General features: G+C 39.2%; 1 protein-coding gene across 1 annotated transcript in view; it reads right to left on the bottom strand.

Annotated features, from left to right (window-relative positions):
• Nucleotides 1-25,813, bottom strand: part of Ttc28 (tetratricopeptide repeat domain 28) — a 483,898-nt gene that overhangs the window by 443,352 nt on the left and 14,733 nt on the right. The window contains exon 2 of the mRNA XM_085680896.2: nucleotides 7,447-7,725. Within this exon, the coding sequence (XP_085537022.1) occupies nucleotides 7,447-7,725 (279 nt within the window). The remainder of the gene's footprint in view (nucleotides 1-7,446; nucleotides 7,726-25,813) is intronic.

Below are 25,813 nucleotides of genomic sequence, written 5' to 3'. Positions count from 1 at the left end.
TAGATGCATCTGCATCTCGCCTTAACGACTTGAGGTGCCATGGTTTTTGCGGGTTTTTTTCACAGTCTTGACCTGGGAAAGCAAGTCGTCCCAGTCTAAATATGCCTTACTTAAAATCCTCCACAATTATCTGTCTTTAAATTGTTTGTTTGCATGGGTTTTCACGATTCAGACTCTGGATAGCAACCGCCCATGGCAGGCGGCCCCCAGCTTTTAAAATTCCTGCCGGCTTTTCCATTCCAGCCATGGCAGGATGCAGTTTTTCCAGTTCCAGTCTTCTACTCCCCTCTGCGGCTTCTGGTACGGCATGGTGGCTCAACAACAGGGCAGATCACGCCTTCAGGTCCCTCTCATTAAGCTTAAAATCCTTACAGCTCAAAAATTGTAACTTTTTCCCCACAACACGTGGTCGCCACCATGTTCACTGGGGTCAGGTGACTTTATCGCTAGATTGGCCGAGAACAGGTCACGTGACCAAGCTCTCCCACTCTTACATATGCCCTGCCTTCCCCCCCTCCTCGGTGTTCACAGAAATCCTCTTGTTAACTCTGATTACAGGTGTTTTGCATAGTGATGTGCTTTTGATAGGGCCCATCAAAAGCATGCACGTTGCCCAATTCCTGTTCAATCTTTATATACATAATAATTGTTCATTACATCTCATTTCAGACTACAAAATCCTAAGTCTCATATTTTAAACTGGTATGTACTTTTAACTCTCTTACAAAAATGCCTTATATTTAATATTAAGCTGTTCTCTACCATTGTCAGTTCTGCCACTAATCTTATGTTACAAACAGTTTTTTCTTTCTTTCTGTCTTTTTACGAGTGTGGATCTTACCTGTTAAAAGCCAGTACAGTCAAGCTCAGACCCAACCTTCCAGACAGATTCTATACTGCAGCTATACCTAATAAATAGCCTCAACTGCTCAGAGATCTGGGGAATGTGATATTTAAGTATTTAATTACTAAAAAACTTTTCATAACAAAAAGAGATAGGTTGGCTCCTAGCAGCAGCACTCTGTTTCCTCCAAGAAGACAGAAAACAAACGGTCACAGAACAACATCCATCTGTAGTTGCAGAGCAGTGTCCATTTGCAAGTTCACTTCAACTGCCAAATGCTGACCATTGGGCAAAAACTGCCTTTCACCTAAACTGAAGATCTCCAGACGTGGACAGAATCACTGGAATCCACAGCCTAGCTGCTCAGATCAAGGTAGGCCTGTCTTCCTACAGATTTCTTAGCCCACAGGGTCTTCTGGAACCTGACAGGCCCTGTACTAAACAGCAAAGGTCAAATGCAACCTTCAGCGACCATGGAGGACCCAAAAGAGTAGCTCTGGGTGCCAACCAAGTAAGTTCTCTGTCATTTTTACATCAGTAACTCAAATAAAATCTTATCCTTCTCAAAGATCTCTGACAGTTTGATAGCTGAGAGGTTTTGCCAGGCTGCCTCACCAAATAAAAATACCTTTCATTGTACAAAAATATGTCACAGTCATTATACAATGTATATGTCTAAAACTTCTGCTTTTACAAATCCAAGGAATTCTTGTGAGTTCCAGGGAGCCGAATTAAAGAACCCACAGTAAACAGGTCAGATACATACCCCTCAATTCCCTGGTACTAAATTTTTTTTTTCTTAATTTAACTTTGTCCTCTGTTCTGCTAATACCCTAACCAGGTACAAGGGACACCAGATATTTCCATGCCACAGACACCTGTTGGGAGCAGAGACCAACTATGCCAGAATGTGACCAACACCCAGCCTTCTCTCGGATCCCCCCCAAAGATGACGCCCACAAATCAGCCGGAAGCAGTCTTGAGAATTTGCCGCCCCAATTCCTTCAAACTGTAATGTCTAATCTTCTACTTTTTATTATAAAAAGGATCCGGGAATGTTATTCTTTTGGTCTGGTCCCTTTAAGGGCAAGCCACGCCCACTCCCAGCCACTTCTGACCTCTCCATCGCCATCTTAACCCCTTCCTTCTGTTCCCTCTCTCGGCATGTGCACACGTGTTTTCCCCTCTCTCTCTCTTTTTCTATTTTTGCCTTTCTTTCTCTCCCTCTTCTTTAAGTAATAAATGTTTACCTTTATGTTTAGCCTTACGTCTATTTACTATGTCCTGTAAGTCTTTTATCCGCCACCTGGTCACCTGCCCGCCTGGCTCTCCCGGCTGCATGGCTGGTACCAGCCTGTCTGGGATAAGCCTACTGCCGATTGCCGCGGGGAACCTGCACCGCTCTGGCGACAGCCTCTGCCTGGCTCGCAGGCCGCTCGGGGAACATGCTAGCAATATTATACTTTTAAAGAACAAAAAGAAGCATCTGGAAGAATCCAGAGCAGAAAAGAGGACCGAGGGAGAGGGAGCTGTTGCCAGAGGTTTCTGTCCCACCTGGTCCCACAGCCATTCAGTACCAAAGAAACACACAGAGGTCTACATTAATTATAAACTAGTTGGCCTATTAGCTCAGGCTTCTTATTAACCCTTATAACTTATATTAGCCCATAATTCTCGTCTGTGTTAGCCACATGGCTTGGTACCTTTCATTAGCAAGGCATTCTCATCTTGCTTCATCTGTGTTTGACTTCCTCTGTGATGATTGCAGACTGATTCTTTCCTCTTCCTAGAATTCTCCTGTTCTCATTTCCCTGCCTATACTTTCTGCCTGGTCACCCCACCTATACTTCCTGCCTGGCTACTAGCCAATCAACATTTTATTAAAATACAAGTAACAAATCTTTACAGGTACAAGACCATTGTTCCACAGCAGGGTGCCAAGAAGGTACATGACAAGAATGGCTGAGAAGCTGGGAAAAGAAAGATCTTGAGGTGAAGTAGGGGCAGGGGTGGTTTAAGAAAAGCTGAGAGGAGCCATGGGTACTGAGTGAGCCTGGAGGCCAGCAGGGGCTTTGGTACAATAATAGGCACAAGTTAGTCACTTGTCCTGAGTTTCTTTCAGACTTGACATAGGCCTCTGATTCACCTGCAGTTAAGATCTTCTACCATATAATTTCATGAAAATTTGTCTTACTAAAGCACAGACCTAAAGAACTGAATTCATTTCCAGGAATCCACATAAAGGTGGAAGGAGAGAACTACAAAAACAAATTCCCAGAAAGAATCTCACTTTGAGTACAAACTTTCCAGCTAATTAAAACTTCAGTGATTATGTAGAGGTCAGAGTAGTAGCTACACAGCCTGGTTACAATTTATCTTTAATAAATACCTTTTACAATTGCTTTTTTTTTCTTTTCTTTTTCTTTCTTTTTTTTCAGTGTTTTCATTTTATTTTGGTTTTGGCCTTTGGTCTGTGGGCAAGGGGGTCTGTCTCAGAACAGAGGTCTGGGGCAACTGAGTTCCCTAATGCAAGCAAGTAGGTCACCAATTGCTGTTTTTTAGGCCCCTAAATAGCCATTCCTTGCTCACTTCTATGTCGGACCCAACATCACAGAAAAAGCCCCTTGGGGTATCATAGCTTAACAAAATCCTAGTTTCCACCAATGAAAGTGAGAGAGTAGGAGGCAGGCAGACAGACAGGGAGAAGAGCAGAGAGTAGGTGATAAAGATGGTGAACTTTGAAGGTAACTGGATTCTTCCTTTCCCTCCTGACCTGAAACAAAAGGCTGGCAGTTTAAAACAAAAGCCTTGTGAATTTTCTCCTGTCGGTAGGGCCCCCTGCTGATGGAGTAGCCCACCAAGTTCAAGCACATATGCACAACAGTTGTGAACCAATCAACCACCCTGTCTCTCTTCAAACTGACCAACCCTAAAGTAGGAAAGGAAGACCTCCAGAGACTTAAAACCCCAGTCCTGGAGAGGAGGCTGAGTTTTCAGCTTCAGGACTCCTCTGCTGATTCTGTCTACTCCTATTTGTGGTTTTGAGATTTCTCCTTCCACTGCTGTTCTCAATATTTTTCCTGTCTTTTAACATTTTAACTGGCAAAGAAACATGATCAAGATCCCTTAGACAAAAGGTCTAAGAGCACCATCAGACAGCATCTGAGGTCTACAGCAGAACTCTCTTGCTTTGCTATAACTTGCCTATCCAGTATACTCATTGTTGTACTGGAAAAAAAATGTCTTGATTTATAATTTTCTTTATTCTGTGAGTATAGGATGTTCATGAAATTGCTACCTTATTAGAACGTGGTATTTGTTCCTGAGCTATTATCACTTATATTTGGCTTCAAAATAAACTATCTCTTATCTTCTTTGAGGTAAGAGTTATACTTTTGTGTTGACAGAACCGACTCTACAATAATCCTCTGACCTCTACACATATGAATGACATATAAGATCATGCATACACACACAAATAATAAACAAATTAAAAAGAAAAAATCTGCCTTACTGGTCACATGCACTTGCCAAGATCAAAGCAATTCTGACTATAACAGCAGAACTTTAAACCGTATCCACCAATGCCCAAAATAAGGGCATTATGCCAAGCAGCAGTTACTTCCCAGGTAAGGAAGAGTGAACTTAATCACTGAAAGAAAGGATATACTTTTATTACCAAAATGACATCAGAAACTGCATTTACATATCAAAATGGCTAGAAATTCAAACAAAGTTTCAAACAAAGACTTTGAAAGTGGACAAAGTTTCATAAAGAGAATCTTTTCCCACTAAGCCTCACTTGCACAGGCTGAAGATGCACGGATGGTTCTCTAAAGTCAGACTTGCTACATTCCAGTTACAAGCCCTCTTCACTACTGCAGTCAAACTGGATGTTTGGTACATTGTTCCAGTAACTCCTTTGCTGGCAAGCAAGATTGGAAGTACTGTTTTAAAAGTCCTGTATTAGTTGGACAGTGGTAGCACATACCTTTAATCCCAGTACTCGGGAGGCAGAAGCAGGCAGATCTCTGTGAGTCTGATGCCAGCCTGGTCTACAAGAGTGAGTTCCAGGACAGGCTCCAAAGCTACTGAGAAACCCTGTCTCGAAAAAAAAAAATCCTCTACTATTCATTTTTACTCTCCTGATGATACCCAGGAAGACTAATGTGGCCTATTTGGATGCATTCACAGTAAAGTAAGCTGTCCCCAAAGGGAACTTTCACAAAGAATCCCCTATTTATAATCTTATGTTTATATATAAATGCACATGCATATGCCTAAAATCTGATACACTGGGGGAAAGGAAATGTGTAGGAGAAAAATTATGATATGGCCTAACCAATGGATCAAAACAGAGAACCACCAAAACTATGTCCCTTAGTAACCAGCCCCTTCTTGATCTGGACCTCATAAAAATACACCACAAGCAATAACTTGAAGCCTTGAGGATCTTCACTCATGTGGCCCACTGCTCTCTTGCAGTATATTCTGATGTATTCTATTGTTTTGTTTAAAATAAAGTAATAAGTTACTGTGAAATTTGTGTGGGCTTTTATTTCACTATTGGACAAAAAAGAACTTGGAAACACCTGGCCCTGACCCTGAGTAGTGATAACAGAATCACAATGTCGCTGTAAGAAGTTATCACATGGGCTGGAGAGATGGCTCAGAGGATAAGAGCTATTCTTCTAGAAGTCCTGAGTTCAATTCCCAACAACCACATGGTGGCTGACAACCATCTATAATGAGATCTGGTGCTGCTTTCTGACCTGCAAGCAAATATGCAGGCAGAACTCTGTATACATAATAAATAAATAAATCTTAAAGAAAAAAAAAGTTTTAAGAAGCTGTGAAAGGCAGAATCCAGAGAGAAGTCACAGAAACAACACAGCTTTGGTAGCCCTCAGGCTTCTATAAATATGTGCTGGAGCACTTAGTGAATAGAAAGGCCAACTTCTTGTAGGCAGCACAGCATGAGAAATAGAGTAGAAATCCCTCTGCAGTTGGCCAGATACTGTCTCACTCTGTTTCCTATCTCTAAGTCTCAGATGCAAAAAGTTTTATTTCCTAATACAAAGAAAGACACTGTCAGTGGATCAAACTCAATGGATATGAAGCTCCCAACATTGTAGGTATTTAGAAAGATTCAAAAGTAGGTGCTCTCTTAGCACCTCCTAAATGTTGATGTGTCCAACACTGAGTACTGTGGCCAGGATCAGGCAGGAGACATGTGGCATTTAGAGATGTCAACATCCCCAGAGTTTCTTGCTGGGTGGAAACCACCAGCCAGCAACTCCAAACAATCTCCTTTTCTGGCTGCTTTGTCTTTTTATATCAATTTTGCCTCTTTGATTTCAAACCATCTGAGGAAAAGGCAACCCTCTGAATTTCATAGGTCAATTTTTATTCAAATTGGTGGAAATATCTGGGACTGAGTTCAGCCAAAAATATCTGTTCCCTCTATTCTCTGTGAAAAATATGTGTACCTGGTCAACTCAGGCTCACATTAACTCATAATAACTTCATGCTCCTCTGGGATTACAAACCCCAGCTTTTACCCTCCACAATCACAACTGCCATCTCTACACATAAATGTCATCATCTGTTTGTTTTTAACACAAGGCTTGCTATAAAGTCCAGGCTGTCTTAGAGAACTTTCTATGCAGGCTATGCTAGCCTCAGACCTGAAATCTTTTTTCTGAGTGCTAGAATTACAAACTTGAACACCATACCCAGCTTGTGTTAAACAATTTTGTCTAACTTCCAGACTAAGTACACAGAGCACATTATAGGTAGACTAAACTAAGCTATACTATTTGGTAGGTTATGTGTTTTGAATGTGTATTACATTTTGTTTTTATTAAAACAATAACCTTAAACTCAAGATCCTACTACCTTGGCCTCCTGAATGCTGGGTGATGTACAGACCACCATATTCAGTTTATTTATTTTTCACTTAAGTTATTTTCAATATATATCATATTTTATACATCTATAATAATGTAATGCTATCATTAAGTTAAAAGGCATACTTATGAAAAAATTAAAATCACCAACTTGCACCAGGCAATGCTCAAGAGAATATAATTAATTATGATTTTGTTTTTAGCTGAGAATTCCCTGATTAAATTCTTCTTCTTTTTTGAAGGGGGCGGGGATGGTTAGGACAGGGTTTCTGTGTAAGAGAGACCAGGCTGACCTACAACTCAGAGATGCGCCTATCTCTGCCTCCCAAGTGTTGGGACTAAAGGTACGCACCAATACATGGCTAAGTTAGTTCATTTTAAATTGAAGGAGATAAATACAATCACTCTATCACGTTTAAACATTTGTATGAAAAAAAAAGATATCTAAAACCTGAATGGATCCTGTAATTGGGCAAAAAGATAAACCGAAATCTAAAACAAGCAGGGAAAGAATTAAACATGGACAGAAGGCACACTTACAAAACCACTAAAAAGGAAGGTGATTGCTCGTTTTTGATCATTGTAGATTTTGTGGTAGTATCGATTCTATGAATGAATATCTGTACTAATCAATGAAATGTTATCCTAAAATATGAAAACAGACGCTTCTGTGAAAGTAAATAAAACTGCTACCTTTGGCCATTTGGGATTGAGGAGTCGGGCTTTGATTGCATCATCCAATGCCTTGTGGTACTGCTGGGTTTTCATGTAGGCTGCAGATCTATTGCTATATAAAATGCAGTTCTGAGGGTCAACTGCCAGGGCTTCATTATACAAAACAATAGCTTTGTGGAAGTCTCCATCATGACAGGCCTGGTTACTCTGACGGACTTTCTCAACAAATTCAGCTTTGCTCAGTGCTGGTTCATCAGGACTTCTCTGGACAATAGTCTTAGCACCAAAGAGAGGAATCTACAAACAAAGAAACTGTCATAAGTTCAAACAGTCCACACAGATTCCTGGGGCCTGAAGCTGATGCAGGTATTCACCTTGATCTCTCTCCACTTTATTCACTGAGGCAAGTGTTATCATTTATAATGCTATAAATGACAACAGCAAGGTCTCTTTCTGAATCTAGAGTTAACCAATTCTGCTTCTCTAAGTTGACTTTGTCCTTCTGAACAATAAGCTTTCCTTGAAACAGCTAACAGTTCCTTAAATGAACATATAGAGGAGGGGGAATATAGCTCAGTGGATAATGCACTTGCCATGGAAACAGGAAGCCTGGAGTTTGGATCTCTAAAACCCATGTAAACCTTGGCAGGTGCAGTAGCCACCAGTAATCTTCATATTCAAGAGGCAGAGACAGGATCCCCACAGCAAGATGACTAAATACAGAAGCAGAATTGGTTTTCAAAATATGATCTCTCTAGCCTTTGCTGGCCTTGAATTCACAGAGCTCTGCCTGCCTCTCCCTCCTGAGTGCTAAGATTAAAGGTGTGTGCCACCATACCCAGCAGGTTATCATATTTTGGAAATATGTACTTTTCTTATTTTATAGGAGATTACAATCAAGAGGCTGCATTGAGATTCAGAAGAGACATTGAGATTCAGAAGAGACTTTATTTTTAAATTTCTTTCCAACATAATATTTGTATTGATTATCTGGGAATTTCATATTATGCATACCAATCAAACTCACTTCCCAGTACTCCCAAGTCCACCCCCAACCTTGTGACCTCCCACAAAAAAAAAAAAGAAAGGAAAAAGAAAAGAGATACTGTGGCAGAAATTCATGCCTGCCTGGAGTCAAAGAGTTAGCAAGTAACCCTAGCTAGCCATGACTTCCCACTGGGCTATACCTGGCCTAGCTCTGGAGTTTTCACTCAGCTCCTAATCCATCATTTGTGTTACAGATACCTTTTGTCACCCTGTGAGAATCTTGTCTGGGAGTTTCCCATGGATACAAACCCTATGCAAAATTTGGTTTAGAGGAAACCTAGAAAACTGTGGTACCTCATGAATCAGGTATTTGCACCTGGCATGGTGGTTTTGAAAACTTCATTCAGTTTGTTTTGAGATATGGAAATCTACTAGCTAAAGTGTAAATATAGGAAAAAATAAGGATGCCAAGAGGCAAAGGGAAAGTGCTTCAGTTCACAGAGACTGAGCCCCTGCAGCCACAGAGGCTATGTTCATTCTCATGAGTCTCTGAGTCTTCATTTCATGGACCCATGTGAACCCACCCTCCTGTGCAGCAATACTTATGACAAGAGAATTTTAAACAGTGTTGGGGCTGTGAAAAACTATAGGGGTTTTGGAAACTTTGAACTACATGCATTTTGCAGCATGACATGGCTAGGAACCTATGAAGATCAAGGAACGAAATGTCGAGTGAGAATGTTCCCCATAGGACACAGGTTAATGCATTTGAACACTTGGTCTCTGTTGATCACACCATCTAGAAACCTCCAGGAGGTCCAGTTTTGTTGGAGAAGTACATCACCATGGGCAGGCTTTGAAGTGTCAAAGCCTCATGCCATTTTGAGTGTTTGTCTCTTCCTGTGCTTGTGACTCAAGATGTAGCTGGAAGTGTTACCCCAGACCCTGGCACCCCTATACCCAAAGAGTCTGGAGTATTTGCTTTGAAGCGTCACCCCACCCCTCGCAGCCCTATATCCAAAGAGTCTGTAATGTTTGGGTTAAGGCTTCACCTCAGCCCCTGGCATCCATATATCCAAATAGTCATAATGTTTGGGTGTAAAGCTCCATCCCAAGTCCCCTCCCCTGGGAGTTGCTTCTGTCCAGACTCCACCTCTGAGAAAGCCCGACAACCAGCGACCCCTTCCCAGAGATGCTCAAGTCACTCCCTCAGGGTATTTACTGCCCCCCATAGAACAAACACATGGTATCCTGGTCTTCCTTCCCCATCTCCTCTCTGAGGGCCTGGAAGGTCACTTGAGAGTGTTAGTATCCATTAAACCTGGGTCATTTTAAATTAGGTTTGATTTGGTCTGATTCAGATTATTGCATCAGCAGAGAGATTTATTGGGTCTCAAAAACTTTTCAGTAAGTTCTCAGCATTCTATGTAGCCTTAGCTGTCCTGGAACTCTCTGTAGACCAGGTTGGGCTTGAACTCACAGAGATCTGCCTGCCTCTGCCTCCTGTTATGCCCAAATCCGCAAAGTTCCCCCAAAAGCCAACAAGGAGACCGAGTTCCGTATGTAAAGCAAAGACCTTTTATTTTATGCAAGTTTGCAAACTCAGTCTCTCGACATGTCCAACATATTGGAATAAACGGAGAGCCCCGAGCTCAGTTAGAATTGGGATTTTTATAGTGGTAAAGGTGGGGGTGAGGAGTTCCTGAGGTTCAGGACCCCCTGATTGGCTGACATTTGTCTAGCAGTATCCTGGTGAGTGTGTGCTGGCAGGCAATCCTATCTACAGCAGTTGGAACGTTAGGCATTTCCTTTGGATGGTCTGTTCTTGAGTGGTGGTTGGATAATCTCAGCTTGTGGTTCTTCCTGCAACCAGGTATTGCTTCAGGGTAAACTACTGAGACTCAGGCCTCTATTAAATTTTTCGATGGCTGAGTCCTGCACTGGCAGGTGATAATGGTTGGAAGTTAAGAACTTCCTTTGGGTGATCTTTTCATATTTAGCTTACCATGGCTGGCTCCTACACCTCCCAAGTGTTGGGATTAAAGGTATGTACCATCACCATCTGACTTTTTTTTCGGGGGGGGGGTGTAAAAGTTTTTCTCACCAAATTCTAATTATGCTATTTCCAAGTCCCTGACTAGAGCCAAAACACTGACTACAGCATATGAATCAGTAAATCATCACACAGCTGGTCATTTTTCTTTCTAAGCAGAATGTCCAAACTATGTGCACTGCGCAAAGTCCTGTCCACTATGAAGATTCATGACTGTCTGGAAAGGGGCTATAATGCTGCACTTGTCCACTTCTAGATGAGGCTTGCAGCGAACTCATGTGGTTTGAAAAAGAATGGCTCTCACAGGCTCATATATTCGAATGCTTGGTCCCCAGTTGATGGAACTGTTTGGGAATGATTACAAGGTGTGCCTTTGTTGGATGACATTTGTCACTGAGGGTGGGCCTTGAGATTTCAATAGCTCATAAGCTCTTTCTCTACCTCATGCTGATGGATCAGGTGTAAGCTCTCAGTTGTTGATCCAGTGCCATGACCGCCTTCCTGCTGCCATGCATCCCAACATGGTGGTCATGAATTCTATTGCCCCCTGGAACCATGCATCCCAAATTAAATGCATTTTTTATAAGTTGTTTTATTGTGATTTGTCACAGGAATCAAAAAGTGACAGACAGTACAGAACCAGCAGTAAAGGAAACACTAGTAGTCTTATCTTCCTTAATCAACCAACCCTACAATATACCCCATAAGGCCATAGTTGTATGCTTAGATGTAGAAGACATTGCAACTGGAACAGAAATCATAGGCATTTGCTAAACTTCCTATAATTTACTTGAGCCCTCAGGGCTGGCTTAGGCCTGCAAGCACATAATACTGTCACCATTTGATAATGGACTAAAGCTGTCCAACATGGTCCTCTTATTCAAACACATCTGTATAAGCTTCACTGCTTAAGCTTTTCTTTAATTATTTTTCACAAAAGTTGAAAGCGTGGCTGGGTGGAGTCTCACCCTGAGGTCACCACTCTACTAGCTTTCTTTGATCTGTGTATTTCGTTGAGAATAGTACTTATCTACATTCCTTGTGCCCCCTTTCTTCTCAAACTTTACATTTTGTATTTATACATTTGTATTATTTTGTATGTAGCTTGTTTCTTCTCATAATAGATCTGGATAAGACTGGCCAATAATAACCACATGACACAGTCAAGAGTAGGCTATTTTGAAATCTCAAAACTCTTCAATTTGGCCCGAGGTAGACTTTTATCGACAAGGGAAGAAAACAGCCACTTTCTTTACCAAAATAACACAAAGACATCTCGAGGTCATCTACTAATAGTCTTCTCCTTGGAAACCTCTTTTTTGAGCTGGAATTTTTTTTATTGATATTTATTGAGCACTACATTTTTTTCTGCTCCCCTCCCTGCCTCTCCCCACCTCAAACCTCCCCAAAGATCCCATGTCCCGAATTTACTCAGGAGATCTTATCTTTTTCTACTTTCTACTTCCCATGTAGATTAGATCTATGCAAGACTCTCTTAGTGTCCTCACTGTTGTCTAAGTTCTCTGGGATTGTGGTTTGTAGGCTTGCTTTCTTTGCTTTATGCTTAAAAACCGCCTATGAGTGAGAACATGTGATAATTATCTTTCTGGGTCTGGGTTACCTCACTCAAAATAATGTTTTCTAGCGTCATTCATTTTCCTGAAAAATTCAATATGTCGGGTTTTTTCTGCTGTATAGTACTCCATTGTGTAACTATTCCACATTTTCCTTATCCATTCTTCAGTCGAGGGGCATTTAGGTTGTTTGCAGGATCCGGCTATGACAAACAAAGCTGCTACGAACACAGATGTGGCACAATTGAGAATCCTTTGGGTATATACCCAAAAGTGGTATTACTGGGTCTTGAGGAAGGTTGTTTCCTAATTTTCTGAGAATTGCCACACTGACACCCAAAGGGGTTGTACCAGCTTGCGTTCCCACCAGAAATGCAGAAGTGTTCCCTTTTCCCCACAACCTCTCCAGAGTAAGTTGTCATCAGTGTTTTGATCTTGGCCATTCTTACAGGTGTAAGAAGTTGTTTTGATTTGCATTTCTCTGATGACTAAGGATGTTGAACATTTCCTTAAGAGTCTTTCAGCCCTTTTAGATTCCTCTGCTACCAGTTCTCTGTTTAGGTCTGTATTCCATTTTTTAATTGAATTATAGGTTCTTTTGGTGTCCAATTTCTTGAGTTCTTTGTTAGAGATCAGACCTCTGTCCGATGTGGGTTAGTGAAGATCATTTCCAATTCTGTAGGCTGTTGTTTTGTCTAATTCACCATGTCCTTTGCTTTACAGAAATTTTTCAGTTTCAGGAGGTCTCATTTATTAATTGATCCTCTCAGTGTCTGTGCTGCTGGAATTATATTTAGGAAGTGGTTCCCTGTGCCAATGCATTCAAGTGTACTTCCGACTTTCTCTTCTATAAGGTTCAGTGTGGATGGATTTATGCTGAGGTCTTTGATGCATTTGGACCTGAGATTTATGCATGGTGATAGATATGGGTCTAATTTCATTCTTCTACATGTTGATATCCATTTATGCCAGCAACACTTGTTAAATATGCTTTTTTTTTCCATTTGATACTTTTTGCGTCCTTGTCAAAAATCAAGTATTCCAAAATGTGTGGATTGATATCCGGGTCTTCTATTCAGTTCCATTGGTCCTCCTGTCTGTTCTTATGCCAATACTAGGCTATTTTAAGTACTGTAGCTCTGTAGTCAAGTTTGAAGTCAGGGATTATGATGTCTCGAGAAGTTCTATTATTGCACGGGATTTTTATTGGCTATCCTGGGTTTTTTGCTTTTCCATATGAAGTTGAGTACCGTTCTTTCAAAGTCTGTGAAGAATTTTGCTGGGATTTTGATGGGTGTTACGATGAATCTGTACATTGCTTTAGTTAAGATTGCCATTTTTACTATGTTAATTCTGCCTACCCAAGAGCATGGGATATCTTTTCACTTTCTAGTGTCTTCTTCAATTTCCTTATCCAAAAATTTAAATTTCTTGTCCTGCAAGTCTTCCACTTGTTTGGTTATGATATTTGTGGCTATTGTGAAGGGTGTTGATTCTCTGATTTCTTCCCCATCTGTGTACAGGAGGGCTACTAATTTTTTTAGTTAATCTTTTTTTTAATTTTATTTATTACGTATACAATATTCTGTCTACATGTATGCCTGCAGGCCAGAAAAGGGCACCATATCTCATTACAGATGGTTGTGAGCCATCATGTGGTTGCTGGAAATTGAATTCAGGACCTTTGGAAGAGCAGGCAATGCTCTTAACCACTGAGCCACATCTCCAGCCCTTGAGTTAATCTTGTATCCAGTTACATTGCTAAAAGTATGAGTTGTACAAGTTCATTGGTAGAATTTTTGGGATCAGTTACATAAACTATCATATCCTCAGCAAACACTGAGAGTTTGACTTCTTTTCCAATTTGATCTCCCTTTGGTGTCATATTGCTCTAGCTAGGACCTCAAGAACTATTTGAATAGATATGGAGAGAGTGAACAACCTTGTCTTGTTCCTGATTTCAGTGGAATAGCTGGGAGTTTTCTCCATTTACTTTGATGTTGGCTTGCAGTATATTTATTGCCTTAATTATGTTTAGGTATGTTCCTTGTATCCCTGCTCTGTCCAAGACCTTTATCATGAAGGGATGTTGTATTTTGTCAAATGGTTTTTCAGCATCTAATGAGATGATCATGTGATTTTTATTTTTCAGCTTGTTTATATGGTGGATTATGTTGACAGATTTTCACATGTTGAACCATCCCTGCATCTGTGGGATGAAGCTGACTTGGTCATGGTGGATGATGGTTTTGATGTGTTCTTGGATTTGATTTGCCAGTATTTTATTTAGTATTTTTGCATCAGTGTTCATGAGTGAGATTGGTCTGTAATTCTCTTTCTTAGTATTGTCTTTCTGTAGTGTGGGTATCAAGGTAATTGTAGCCTTATAAACAGAGTTTGGCAATGTTCCCTCTGTTTCTATTGTGTGGAATAATTTAAGGAGTATTGGTATTAATTCTTCTTTGAAAGTCTTGTAGAATTCTGAGCTGAAATCATCTGGTTCAGGGCCTTTTTTGGTTGGGAGACTTTTGATGACTGTTTCTATTTCTTCAGCAGTTATAGGTCTGTTTAATTTGCTTATCTGGTCTTGATTTAAATGTGGTAAGTGGTATTTATCCAGAAAGTTGTCCATTTCCTTTACGTTTTCCAATTTTGTGGAGTACAGGTTTTCAAAATATGACCTGATGATTCTCTGGATTTCCTCCGTGTCTGTTGTTATGTCCCCCTTTTCATTCCTGATTTTGTTAATTTGGATATTCTCTCTCTGCCTATTGGTTAGTTTGGATAAAGGATTGTCTATTTTGTTTCCTCAAAGAACCAGTTCTTTGTGTTACTGATTCTTTGTATTGTTTTCTTTGTTTCTATTTTGTTGATTTCAACTCAATTTTCTGCTGTCTAGTTTGTTTTATTTCTATTTTGTTGATTTCAACTCAATTTCCTGCTGTCTAGTTCTCTTAGATGAGTTTACTTCTTTTTGTTCTAAAGTTTTCAAATATTCTGAAAATTCACTAATGTTGGGTCTTTTCAGCTTCTTTATGTAGGCATTTAGTGCTATGAACTTTCCTCTTAACACTGCTTTCATTGTGTCCCATAAATTTGGCTATGTTGTGTGGTCATTTTCATTAAATTTTGGAAGTCTAAATTAACTCCCTTTATTTCTTCCTTGACCTATTGATGATTCAGGTGATCATTGCTTAATTTCCATGTGTTTGTGGGTTTTCTGGAATTAGTATTGCTGTTGATTTCTAGTTTTATACATGGCGATAATTTATATTTGTTGAGGTTTGTTTTTTTACCAAGTATATGGTCAATTTTTAAGAGGGTTCCATGAGGTGCTGAGAAGGTATATTCTTTTCTCTTTGGAGGGAATATTCTACTGATGTCTGTTAAGTTCATTTGAGTCATAACATCTGACAGTTTTCTTATTTCTCTGTTCATTTCTTGTCTGATTGACCTGTCCAGTGGTTAGAGGGGAGTGTTGAAGTCTCCCACTCTTAGTGTGTGGGGTTTAATGTATGATTTTAGTTTTACAAGTGTTTCTTTCACATATGAGGGTGCCCTTGTATTTGGGGTATAGATGTTCAGTATTGAAATTTTTCCTATGACTAATATGAAATGACCTTCTTTGTCTCTTTTGACTGATTTTATCTTGAAGTTTATATTATTAGATATTAGGATAGCTACACCTGCTTATTTCTTAGGTCCATTTCATTGGTATATTTTTCCCAACCCTTTACTCTGAGATGATGTCTGTCTTTGAGGTTGAGATGCGTTTCTTGTATGCAGAAGAATGGATTCTGTTTTCGTATCCAATCTGTTAGCCTGTGTCTTTTTATAGGTGAGTTGAGTCCATTTACATTAAGAGATTAATGACCAGAGATTGCTATCTCCTGTTGATTCAGTTTTCATTGTTGGTGACGTTAATTTGTGCACTTTTTTCTCCTTTGGGATTTGCTGTTATGAGATCATCAATTGTGTTTTGTTGGTGTAGCCATCTTCCTTGGGTTGGAGTTTTCCCTCTAGTATTTTGTGTAGGGCTGGGGTTGTGCCTAGGTATTGGTGAAATCTAGATTTGTCATGGAATACCTTGTTTTATCCTTCTATGGTGATTGACAGTTTTGCTGGATATAGTAGTCTGGGCTAGCATCTGTGGTCTCTTAATGTCTGCATAATGCTTGACCATGACCTTCTGGCTTTCATCATCTCCAATGAGAAGTCAGGTGTAATTCTGAAAGGTCTACCTTTATATGTTACTTGGCCTTTTTCCTTTTCAGTTCTTAATATTATTACTTTACTCTGTATATTTAGTGTTTTGATTATTTGTGGTGAGAGGATTTATTTTTTGGGTCCAGTCTATTTGGTGTTCTGTAAGCTTCTTGTATCTTCATAGGCATATCTTTCTTTATGAAGGAAAAGTTTTCTTCTATGATTTTGTTAAATAAATTTTCTGTGCCTTTGAGTTGAACTTCTTCTCCTTCTTCTATACCTATTATTCTAAGATTTGGCCTTTTAATGGTGTCCCATATTTCCTGGATATTTTGGGTTAAGCTTTGGTTAGATTTAATGTTTTCTGTAACTGGTGAGTCTATTTCCTCTATTGTATCTTCAGCACTTGAGATTCTCTCTTCCACCTTTTGTGTTCTGCTGTTCATGCTTGCATTTGTGGTTCCTGACCTTTTTCTCATGATTTCTGCTTCTATAATTCCTTTGCTTTGTGTTTTCTTTATTTTCTCTATCTCAGTTTTCAAGTCCTGAATAGTTTCTTTCATATGTTTGAGTTCTTTTTCTTGGTTTTCTTTAAGTGATTTGCTCATATCTTCCAATTTTTTGTTTGTTTTTTCCTCCATTTCTTTAAGGTAATTTTTTATTTCATCTTTACAAATTTCAAACATTCTCTTGAGGTTATTTTTTAGATCATTTTCTTCTGGTTCATCCATATTTGGTTGTTCAGGTCTTACTTTTGTAGGGTCTTTAGGTTTTACTGGTATTGTGTTACTCTTTGTGGTATAGCACGTGATCTTACCTTTTCTATTCATCTTTCCCTCTAATAGGTGTGGTTGGGACTGTCTGAGATTCTGTTGAATAATCTTCTAGGTGCCAGTGGATCCAAAGCTCAGATGGTTGTTCCTCGTGGTACAGTCAGTGTCACAGTTTTAGTTACCCCGTTGGTTACTTAGTGTTCCTGGAGATAGCTCAGCGCTCCTGTGCCTTGCTCTGCTCACTTGCAGTTTGGTGTTTCAAGTCTACTTTGGCCTAGGTTGCCGACTTTGCCGTTTCTGTAAATCCTGGTCTGGATCCCCTCCTGCAGAAGTTCCTGGCTTGGAGTTAAACCTGTTCTGGCGGAGATTGCTGACTCTGGATCTGGTCACTGGCTCAATCCTGATCTGCCAGTGTCCCAGGACTGGTTTGGCTCCCAGGACTGGATTTGTTCCTGACTTCTGTTCCCTGGTGGAGTTTGTTTCCTCACGCCCTCTCTGTCCTAGGAACCTCCTTTGAAACCTGTTATGTGACTATCAAAATCTATATTGCTGTCAGTGCCAGGGTCTTCCCTGTTCCTATTAGTATGACCCATTAAGCTCCACTTAAAGCATTCAGCTGCTTTCCTAATACAAAATCCCAAAGTTCACATTCCAACAAGAAATATGATCAGGCCTGTCATAGCAATACCCTAGTCCCTGATGCCAACTTCTGTCTTAGTCAGTGTTTTATTGTTGGGAAGAGACCAGGCAAATAAAGGAAAGCATCTAATTGCGGCTGGCTTAAGGGCTCAGGGGTTTAGTCCATTATGATCGTGGCAGGAAGCATGGCAGCATGCAGGAAGGCATAGTGATGGAGAAACAGTCAAGAATTCTAAATAGACAGCAGGGAGAGACAATGGGCCTGGCTTGAGCAGTACTTTGGACTTTAAAATCTCAAAGTTCACCACTTCCACCAACAAGGCCACCCCTCCTAATAGTGCGACTGTCTGGTAAAGAACCAGTCAAATCTATAAGCCTATGGGGGTCACTCTTATTCAAACCACCACACTTCTTTTGTGTATTACCAGGAAGTAAAAAATGGCTGCTACTTCAATTCAAATAATATGCCTTCCCAGTGAGAAATCACTCCATACACTTGGATATGAAGAAAAGGCTCTTCACTAAGTCACCAGGACAATTGGAATTAATGCCCAAATAATTGGGCTTCAAAAATAAAATTTTATTAACTTATATACACTTGTTCATATTGACAACTAACAGAATTATGCTTTTCTCAAGAAGAGAACTGTAGGCTTTGTAGCAGGCCAGGAATTAACATTGGTTGAGGCCCAGCAGCATCTGCTTGAATATGTCAGTGGCATGTTCTTTAGGGGTGAGTCTAATGGCTGGTCAATCTTAGTGAACAAGCATTTTACATTATAGAATTGTAAATTTGGTCATCTCTAACAGACCTGATTAGCATAGTATTTATTTTGACAGTATTGGGGAAAGCACTCCACCTAACTAAATTCTACTTTGTGTGATTTAATGTGTCCTAAGCCAATCAATCTATTAACAAATCCTTTATAATATCATTTCTATTGAGTTTCTTCTATATTGCTACTTCCTGTTCATTTTATGCCATCAATACAGTAGAACACCATGACATTTTGTGGAAAAGACAGATGATCAAGAATCCTTAAAATAGGTCATGACACAGGACTGGATAATTAATATTCCTTAATGTAAAAAAATAAATGTGTACTGCTGGCCTCACCAGCTGAACGTAAATTGCTTTTGTAGTCCCTATGGACAGGTATTGACAAAAAGGCATTTTTAGATCAGTAACTGTCTTCCATGTACCAGTAGGTGTATCAATATGCTCAAGTAAGAATACCACATTCAATAAAGCAGCTGCAATCTGGAGTCACTACTGATTAAATTTTGAATAGTCAACTGTCACAATTCTTCTCTCTTCTGCACAGGTCACGTGAGTTAAAAAGGATATAATAAGATCCATTTCAAGTCCTTAATGATGGCACTAATTTCTGTAATCTCTCCATCGATCCATACTGGTTTTGGTTTACTACTTTCTTTGGTAGAGGTAAAACCAATGAGTCATGTAAAACTGATGTTAGGATCTTGTAATCAGGGATTATGTATATCAGACCTTAACAGAGTGAGGACTTTAAACTCTCAGATTCTGAAGGATTTATCTCACCTGTGGAAGTCAAGTCATCTCTCCACCTGTAGCAGAGGATGCACCTCCACCTCTAGCCCCAGAGCACTGCCTCCTCTACCTTAACCTAAGGCCATTAATCCTGTATTGTATAATAAACAATGACCTTCCCTAAAAGAGATATCAAACAATACTGATGTCCCTCAATGTCCACTAACTGTTGCCTTAGACCTATAATCAAACTTAAGGCTAAGCAGGCTCGTAGAGGTGAGATAGAAAGTGTGATATAAAAAGAGGTAAGCTACATCACTAAAGAACTTAATAATATTCACTAATTCATTCAAGAAGAAATCTGGGACTAATTTTAAGGGTATAATGGCAGATGGAATATTAAATTGATCAGGCTGAGTTTATCAATATGGGTATAGGAGTGGAAATTCCAAGCTCAATATGGAGCTTGTAGTTTAAAAAAATGTACAAAAGTTTGTTTGGTTTGTTGGCTCAAGTATTTGTCAAAAGATGACCTACTAAGAAAGAAGTAGAGACGCCTGCTATCCTTTGGCCTAGGGTTGATGAGGGGATTTTAAGGGTCAGGGAAATTGGAATGTTGATGTGGATACACTGTATAACCTAACCTTCCACAATGTGTGGGTCCAGGAGACATGCCCTTCACTAATGCTATAAGATGTAAAAATGGTAAGGGGCACTAACACATTTGAAGATCTTTGTGCCAGATCTTAGAGTCAAAAATGTTGCTACTCGGGGCTGGAGAGACAGCATCGTGGTTAAGAGCACTGGTTGCTCTTCCAGAGGTCCTGAGTTCGATTCCCAGCAACCACATGGTGGCTCATAACCATTTGTAATGAGATCTGGCACTCTCTTCTGGCATACAGGCATACATGGAGGCAGAATGTTGTATACATAATAAATAAGTAAATAAATCTTTTTTTTAAAATGTTGCTACTCAACTGGATGAATAAAATGTAAAGGGTTTAAATGAGCCAAAAGGATAGCAGGGGCCAGGTGGGTAGCACTGAATTGCCAACAACATTTTGAACACGTCTACCATAATAAGCAATACAGGCAATGTGTATAATGGCCTGACACATAGGAATCTTTGTTATTGGCCAATCAACCATAGTGTTTCCAGTAACAAAATGGGTTTTAAAAAACTTACATTTGTATTTTATCAGTAAAAGCAGAAAAACACTAGAACAAGTGAAAAAAGTCTACACTGGGTCATAGCTATAGGGAATCCAGGACTGTAAACCAATTTCCAGACAGTTTATGGATCCAGAATCCCTTGAATGAAGGGAAAGCCAGATACCGTTGAGGAAGGACCTTGTTAATATTTGAATTGTTTTGGCAGCATTTATTCTACCCCTCTAAAGGAGGGTTAGGTGCTGTGGGAACTACTTCAGCCAGTAGCCTTTAAAAATATTGGCCCACTTTGTACATGGTCTCATGTACTATAAATACAGATGTAAAAGTGTGTAAGGGCCCCTTGGCTCCTGGATTCAGTTCCAGTTCTCAGAGCATGCAGAGGACTATGATCACTACTTTTTCCATAAGTTTAGCCCCTAATAAGTAAACCTTTATTATACTCCATTCTGAGCTAGTGTGAAAATCTCTCGTACTGCAACAGTCTGGTGCCTGGTTGATGTCATTATGCTGATAGCACCCTTTAAGATCGGTTTGGGGTTATAAACTGATCAAGATGAGTCCAACTTGGCTAGCTGAGATGGTGAGCCTTCTTACAATGCCCTAGTCAGAACCTCAAATAAAGACTTCTGAAAAACCCAACAAACTACTCAGAGACAATGTGTAACTGTACCAGACAGTAATCTTGAAGCTTAATAATCATTTTACTTTTTACAAGATCCCACAGAAATAACATCACCTCCATGAGAGCTATTAGGGATTCATTATGAGTGGTATAGGGTTGGAGGTGGAAATTAAGTAGGCTCAGGAATCTCTTTTGAAAGAAAAAAAAGAACTGGAGGGTATAATAGGTAGATTAGTGTGAGGTTACTAACACTAATAATAGTGAGTAATAGTGAGATAGTTGTGAGCTATTGCTTATAGACAATTTACATAGGTATAAATTCTTGTATATTGATACAAATTCAAATTATATTTGTTATATTGAATATGTTCCTATTTCTGTTTACAATATTTGTGCACCTATGCAAAATTTTGTCATATTATATGCATGTATGCTTGTACCTCTGCTTAAGATATTTTATATATTGATGAAATTTTAGGATATATTTATAATACTGTATTATACATTTCTACCTCTGGTCAAGATACTTAAACAATGTTTACATTTTGAGATCACTGTCCTCATTTGCTGCACATTTCTTTAAAGATTATTTAATATTTTAATATGAAGCCTTAATCTTTAAGGTATATAGGTATTAAGAATTATAGGTCAATAGTCATCCATGTTTGTTGTACTTATAGTGCTGTAAGAGTTCCTACCACCAGTAGCCATTAAGTTACCCGCCCACTTGGGTGTGATCTCTTATACTATTTATGCTGATATAAAGGGCACAAACAGCCTCTTTTCTGGCTGTGGGATTTGGTTGCTGTTCTCTAATCCAGCAGAGGATTGTGACTTGTGAATCTACCCTTAAATAAATAACCCTCTATTTTCTCAATTCTGAGCTACTGTGAGATTTCTTTTAAGCATCCTTTTTCATCTGGAGCCCCACATATATTCAGACTCCACACCTATCAGGTGGACGGCCTAAAGGCCTAACTGGTCCATGGCCCAGAAAGTCTCTCAACCCTGCCTGCTTGGCATGCTTTTACCTAAGCATTTATTTTGTAGAACCCCATCACAACAGTGCTAACTGTGTACAGCGACTTGGAAATTTCCCAAACACATGCACGCCGCCTGCCATGTGGTGTCTCTTGTACAGTTTCCGGTTTTTTCTCCCAGCCTGTGAGTTCTGGGCTTCTTGCTCCATGTATGGAATTGACTTAATTGTTTTTAATTTGTCAACCAAAGCAAATTACTCAGTATTAACCAGTACCAAGGTGGGAAACTAAAGTGACTCAGGACTATTCCTATCGCAACAAGTTGCATCACTGCTAGCTGCAACTCTGAAACCAAGACACCTGATGGACAATAAAGATTATTACACCTAAAACAATTTACCAGATCTCATAACAGGTAATTAATCAATCAATATGGCAGACTGCATTAACATTAACACATTTAGTAAGTTTTTTACTAATACTATGGATTGTATTCTGCAAGGTTTATATGGTTATGGTGATATATTCATTTATTGGATATTGGGACTCAGTTTTTTCTTTATATTATATCCTTAAGAAAGAATGTGGCACTTTTAAAAATGACACAGTCTTTACAGACTAATAATGATCAGCTAGTTGACAGGATTAATTACCATCAAAAATCAAAAGTTATCTGAAAAAATTAACACTATTGAAAAGGGTAACATTAATTTGACAGAAAAAAATTGAATCCATAATAAGGGTACTGAGAAATTATCTGAAAGAATTCATAGTGTTGAACTTGACAATCAAAATTTGTTAAAAAGTTATGCTAGGTTAGCAGATACGAGTATCGCTCCAAGATGGCAATCTGCATGCTATCCAAATAATGTCCAAGGAATGTTATCTTTCAATGAAAAACTTCAGACCTTGGAATCACATGTGCAGAATGAGGACCAGAGGCTAGGTGCCTCAATAAAATCAGTAGAAATATATACAGGCCAGGAGATTCAGGCTTTACAAAAGACAATCGTAAAAAGATTTGAAATGATTGAGGAAATTATTGGAGCTGATGAACAGGGAAAGAAGGCACAAGGACAGGATTCAACATCACCAGTAGCTTTCAGAGATGATTTACCCAGCTTCCTACCCTGTATTCTACTCTGACAAAGCACTAAGTTGTAAAGGTCTAAAAGTATTCAAAGAAGGTAGATGGATACCTAAAGGAATGAATGATCTAATAGAAATTAAGCAAGCAGTCATAACTTATGACTTGTATTCTGCATTTATTAGGGACATGATAAAGTCATGGGCTTCCAGCATTAAGGTGACAACACATGAATGGCTTCAGTTAGTTTCAGCAGTCCTGGATGATGGGCCCCAGTTGATGTTTAAATACTATTTCAGGGAATAAGCTAAAATTTTAGAACAACGGGGAAAAGCAAAAGGACTTGAGACTTCACAAGATCAAATTCTTGGTGAGGGCACCTCTGCTGACCCACAGGTTCAAGCTCTTTACGATGAACAAATCTTGTCCCTATGCCACAAAGCAGCCTTAAATGCTTAGGACAGAATTCAAGAACTAGGAAAAGAAAATGAATCATATAACAGGGTCAAACAGGGCAAGAGAGAACCCTTTAGTGACTTTTCACAAAGGTTAACTAAAGCTGAACAAGTAGGAGTAACAGACCCAGATGCTCAGCTAGTACTTATTGTATCTCTGGCTTTTGAAAATGCCAACTTAGAATGCAAAAAGATACTTGGGCCTTTAAAGGTTAGATCAGCATTGAACATTGAGACATTTGACTATAATACTGAATCTTGGGTAGGAGAATCACTTTCCAAAGGAATGAGGAGACATCAAAACGCCAAATGTTTTAATTGTTGGTAGAATAGGACATCTAAGAAGGGATTATAAACAAGGAATTCCAAGGAATAATATCTCCTCTGGGAATAGCAAGAATAGGAGGACTCAGCCTTCAGGTGTATGTAGAAGGTATGGCAAAGGATAACATTGGACCAATGAATGCAGATTAACAAAAGACCAACAAGGCAACCTGATACCATCAGGAACCTCCTTAAGGGGCCTCTCAAGGCTTCCAAGCCAAAAGTGGTCCAGTTATTCCCATGTCACTATGTAAGACATGTCTCACCGGGAAAATTAAAAAAAATCCAGAGCCTTCTGTAAAAGACCATACTGTTCTAGATGATGGCATAAACATGGAGGATAAATAAAAAATTCAAATAGGAAATAGAAAATGTATATTTTGGCAGACTTCTATAATCAAAGACCAAAGCTAAGAGTGTGTAAAATGACATTGTAATTGTTGGTTTGGTAGACACAGGTGTGGATGTGAGTATCATTACTCCAGAAATTTGGCATCAAAATTGGCCTCTTCAAGAGGCAAATGTTCAATTTCTAAGTACTGGAACCATATCTCAAGTTAAACAAAGCACAAGGTGGGTTGATTGCATAGGGCCAGAAGATCAGAGAGGGAAGCTGAGGCCATATGTGGCTAATATTGTAATAAATGTATGGGGCCGTGACCTGCTGCAGCAATGGAATACCCAGATTAACATTCTAACAGTTCCAGGAACTCCTAATTCTGGGAAGGATATTATAAGGTACTATACACAAAGGTCACCAGGCATCCAGGTTGTATAAGAACACAAAGCAACTAATAAACCTTTAGAGGTACCAACAGCCCTACCTTTAAAAATGGTTAACTGAGAAACCAATATAGGTTAAGCAGTGGCCACTAACTGAAGAAAAGCTGCAGGCTTCAGTTAGCACAGCTAGTACAAGAGCAACTAGATGCTCACCATATTGAAGAATCAACCAGCCCTTGGAATTCTCCTGTATTTGTTGTTAAAAAGAAATCTGGTAAATGGAGAATGGTGACAGGTCTAAGAGCTATCAATAAGGTACTTCAATCTATGGGAACTCTACCGTCTGGAATTCCTCTGCCTTCTCTATGACCAAAGGGATAGTCTCTTATACTTATTGATTTGAAATATTGTTTCCTCACTATACCTTTATAAGAAAAGGATAGAGAAAAATTTGCCTTCACAGTGCCTACTTATAATAATTCTCACCCTACTAGGAGATATCAATGGACCATCCTTCCACAAGAAATGCTCAATAGTCCCACTCTGTGTCAATACTTTGTAAATCAGCCCTGGAATTTCCTAAGTCTATAATTTACCATTACATGGATGGCATTTTGCTATCTGATTCATACATAGATACTTTAGAAAGAATGTTTGAAGAAGTAAAGAAAATTTTGCCAAAATGGAAATTACAATTGCTCCTGAAAAAATACAGAGAGGAGATTCTGCCAATTACCTAGGTTATAAAATAGGTCACAAAAAATTAGAACACAAAAGGCACAAATTAGGAGAGACCAGTTGAGAACTCTTAATAACTTTCAAAGATTGTTAGGAGACATTTCCAGTCTACAAATGGCTGTTGGCATGAAATTTGATCTAATAATTCATTTAAACAAAATCTCAGATGGTGATAAAGACTTGAATAAACCCAGAGAATTAACAGCTGAAGCAGAAAAGGAATTGACAATTGTTGAGGAGAAATTACAGGAGGTATACATGGATAGGGTGAATCAAAATCTTAATTGTATAGTCATATTGCCTTTCAGAATTTCTCTACAGGAATTTTAATACAGAGAGACAATATTATCTTATAATGGATTTTTTACCACATAAACAAAGTAAGAATTAAAAACATGTAGAAAAAGTCTCTGAATTAATTATAAAAGGTAAATTGAGACTTTGTCTACTAGCAGAGACTATAGTTCATGAGTTATAAAATAAAAAGGTTATGGGAAGACAATGAACCATGGCAAGGAGCTTGTGCTAATTTTTTGGGAGA

This window comes from Myodes glareolus, chromosome 2 (assembly GCF_982192425.1).
Source record: "Myodes glareolus chromosome 2, mMyoGla1.1, whole genome shotgun sequence".
Classification (NCBI taxonomy): domain Eukaryota; kingdom Metazoa; phylum Chordata; class Mammalia; order Rodentia; family Cricetidae; genus Myodes; species Myodes glareolus.
The sequence above is the reverse complement of the archived record's forward strand: the minus strand, read 5'-3'. Positions and strand labels throughout refer to the sequence as shown.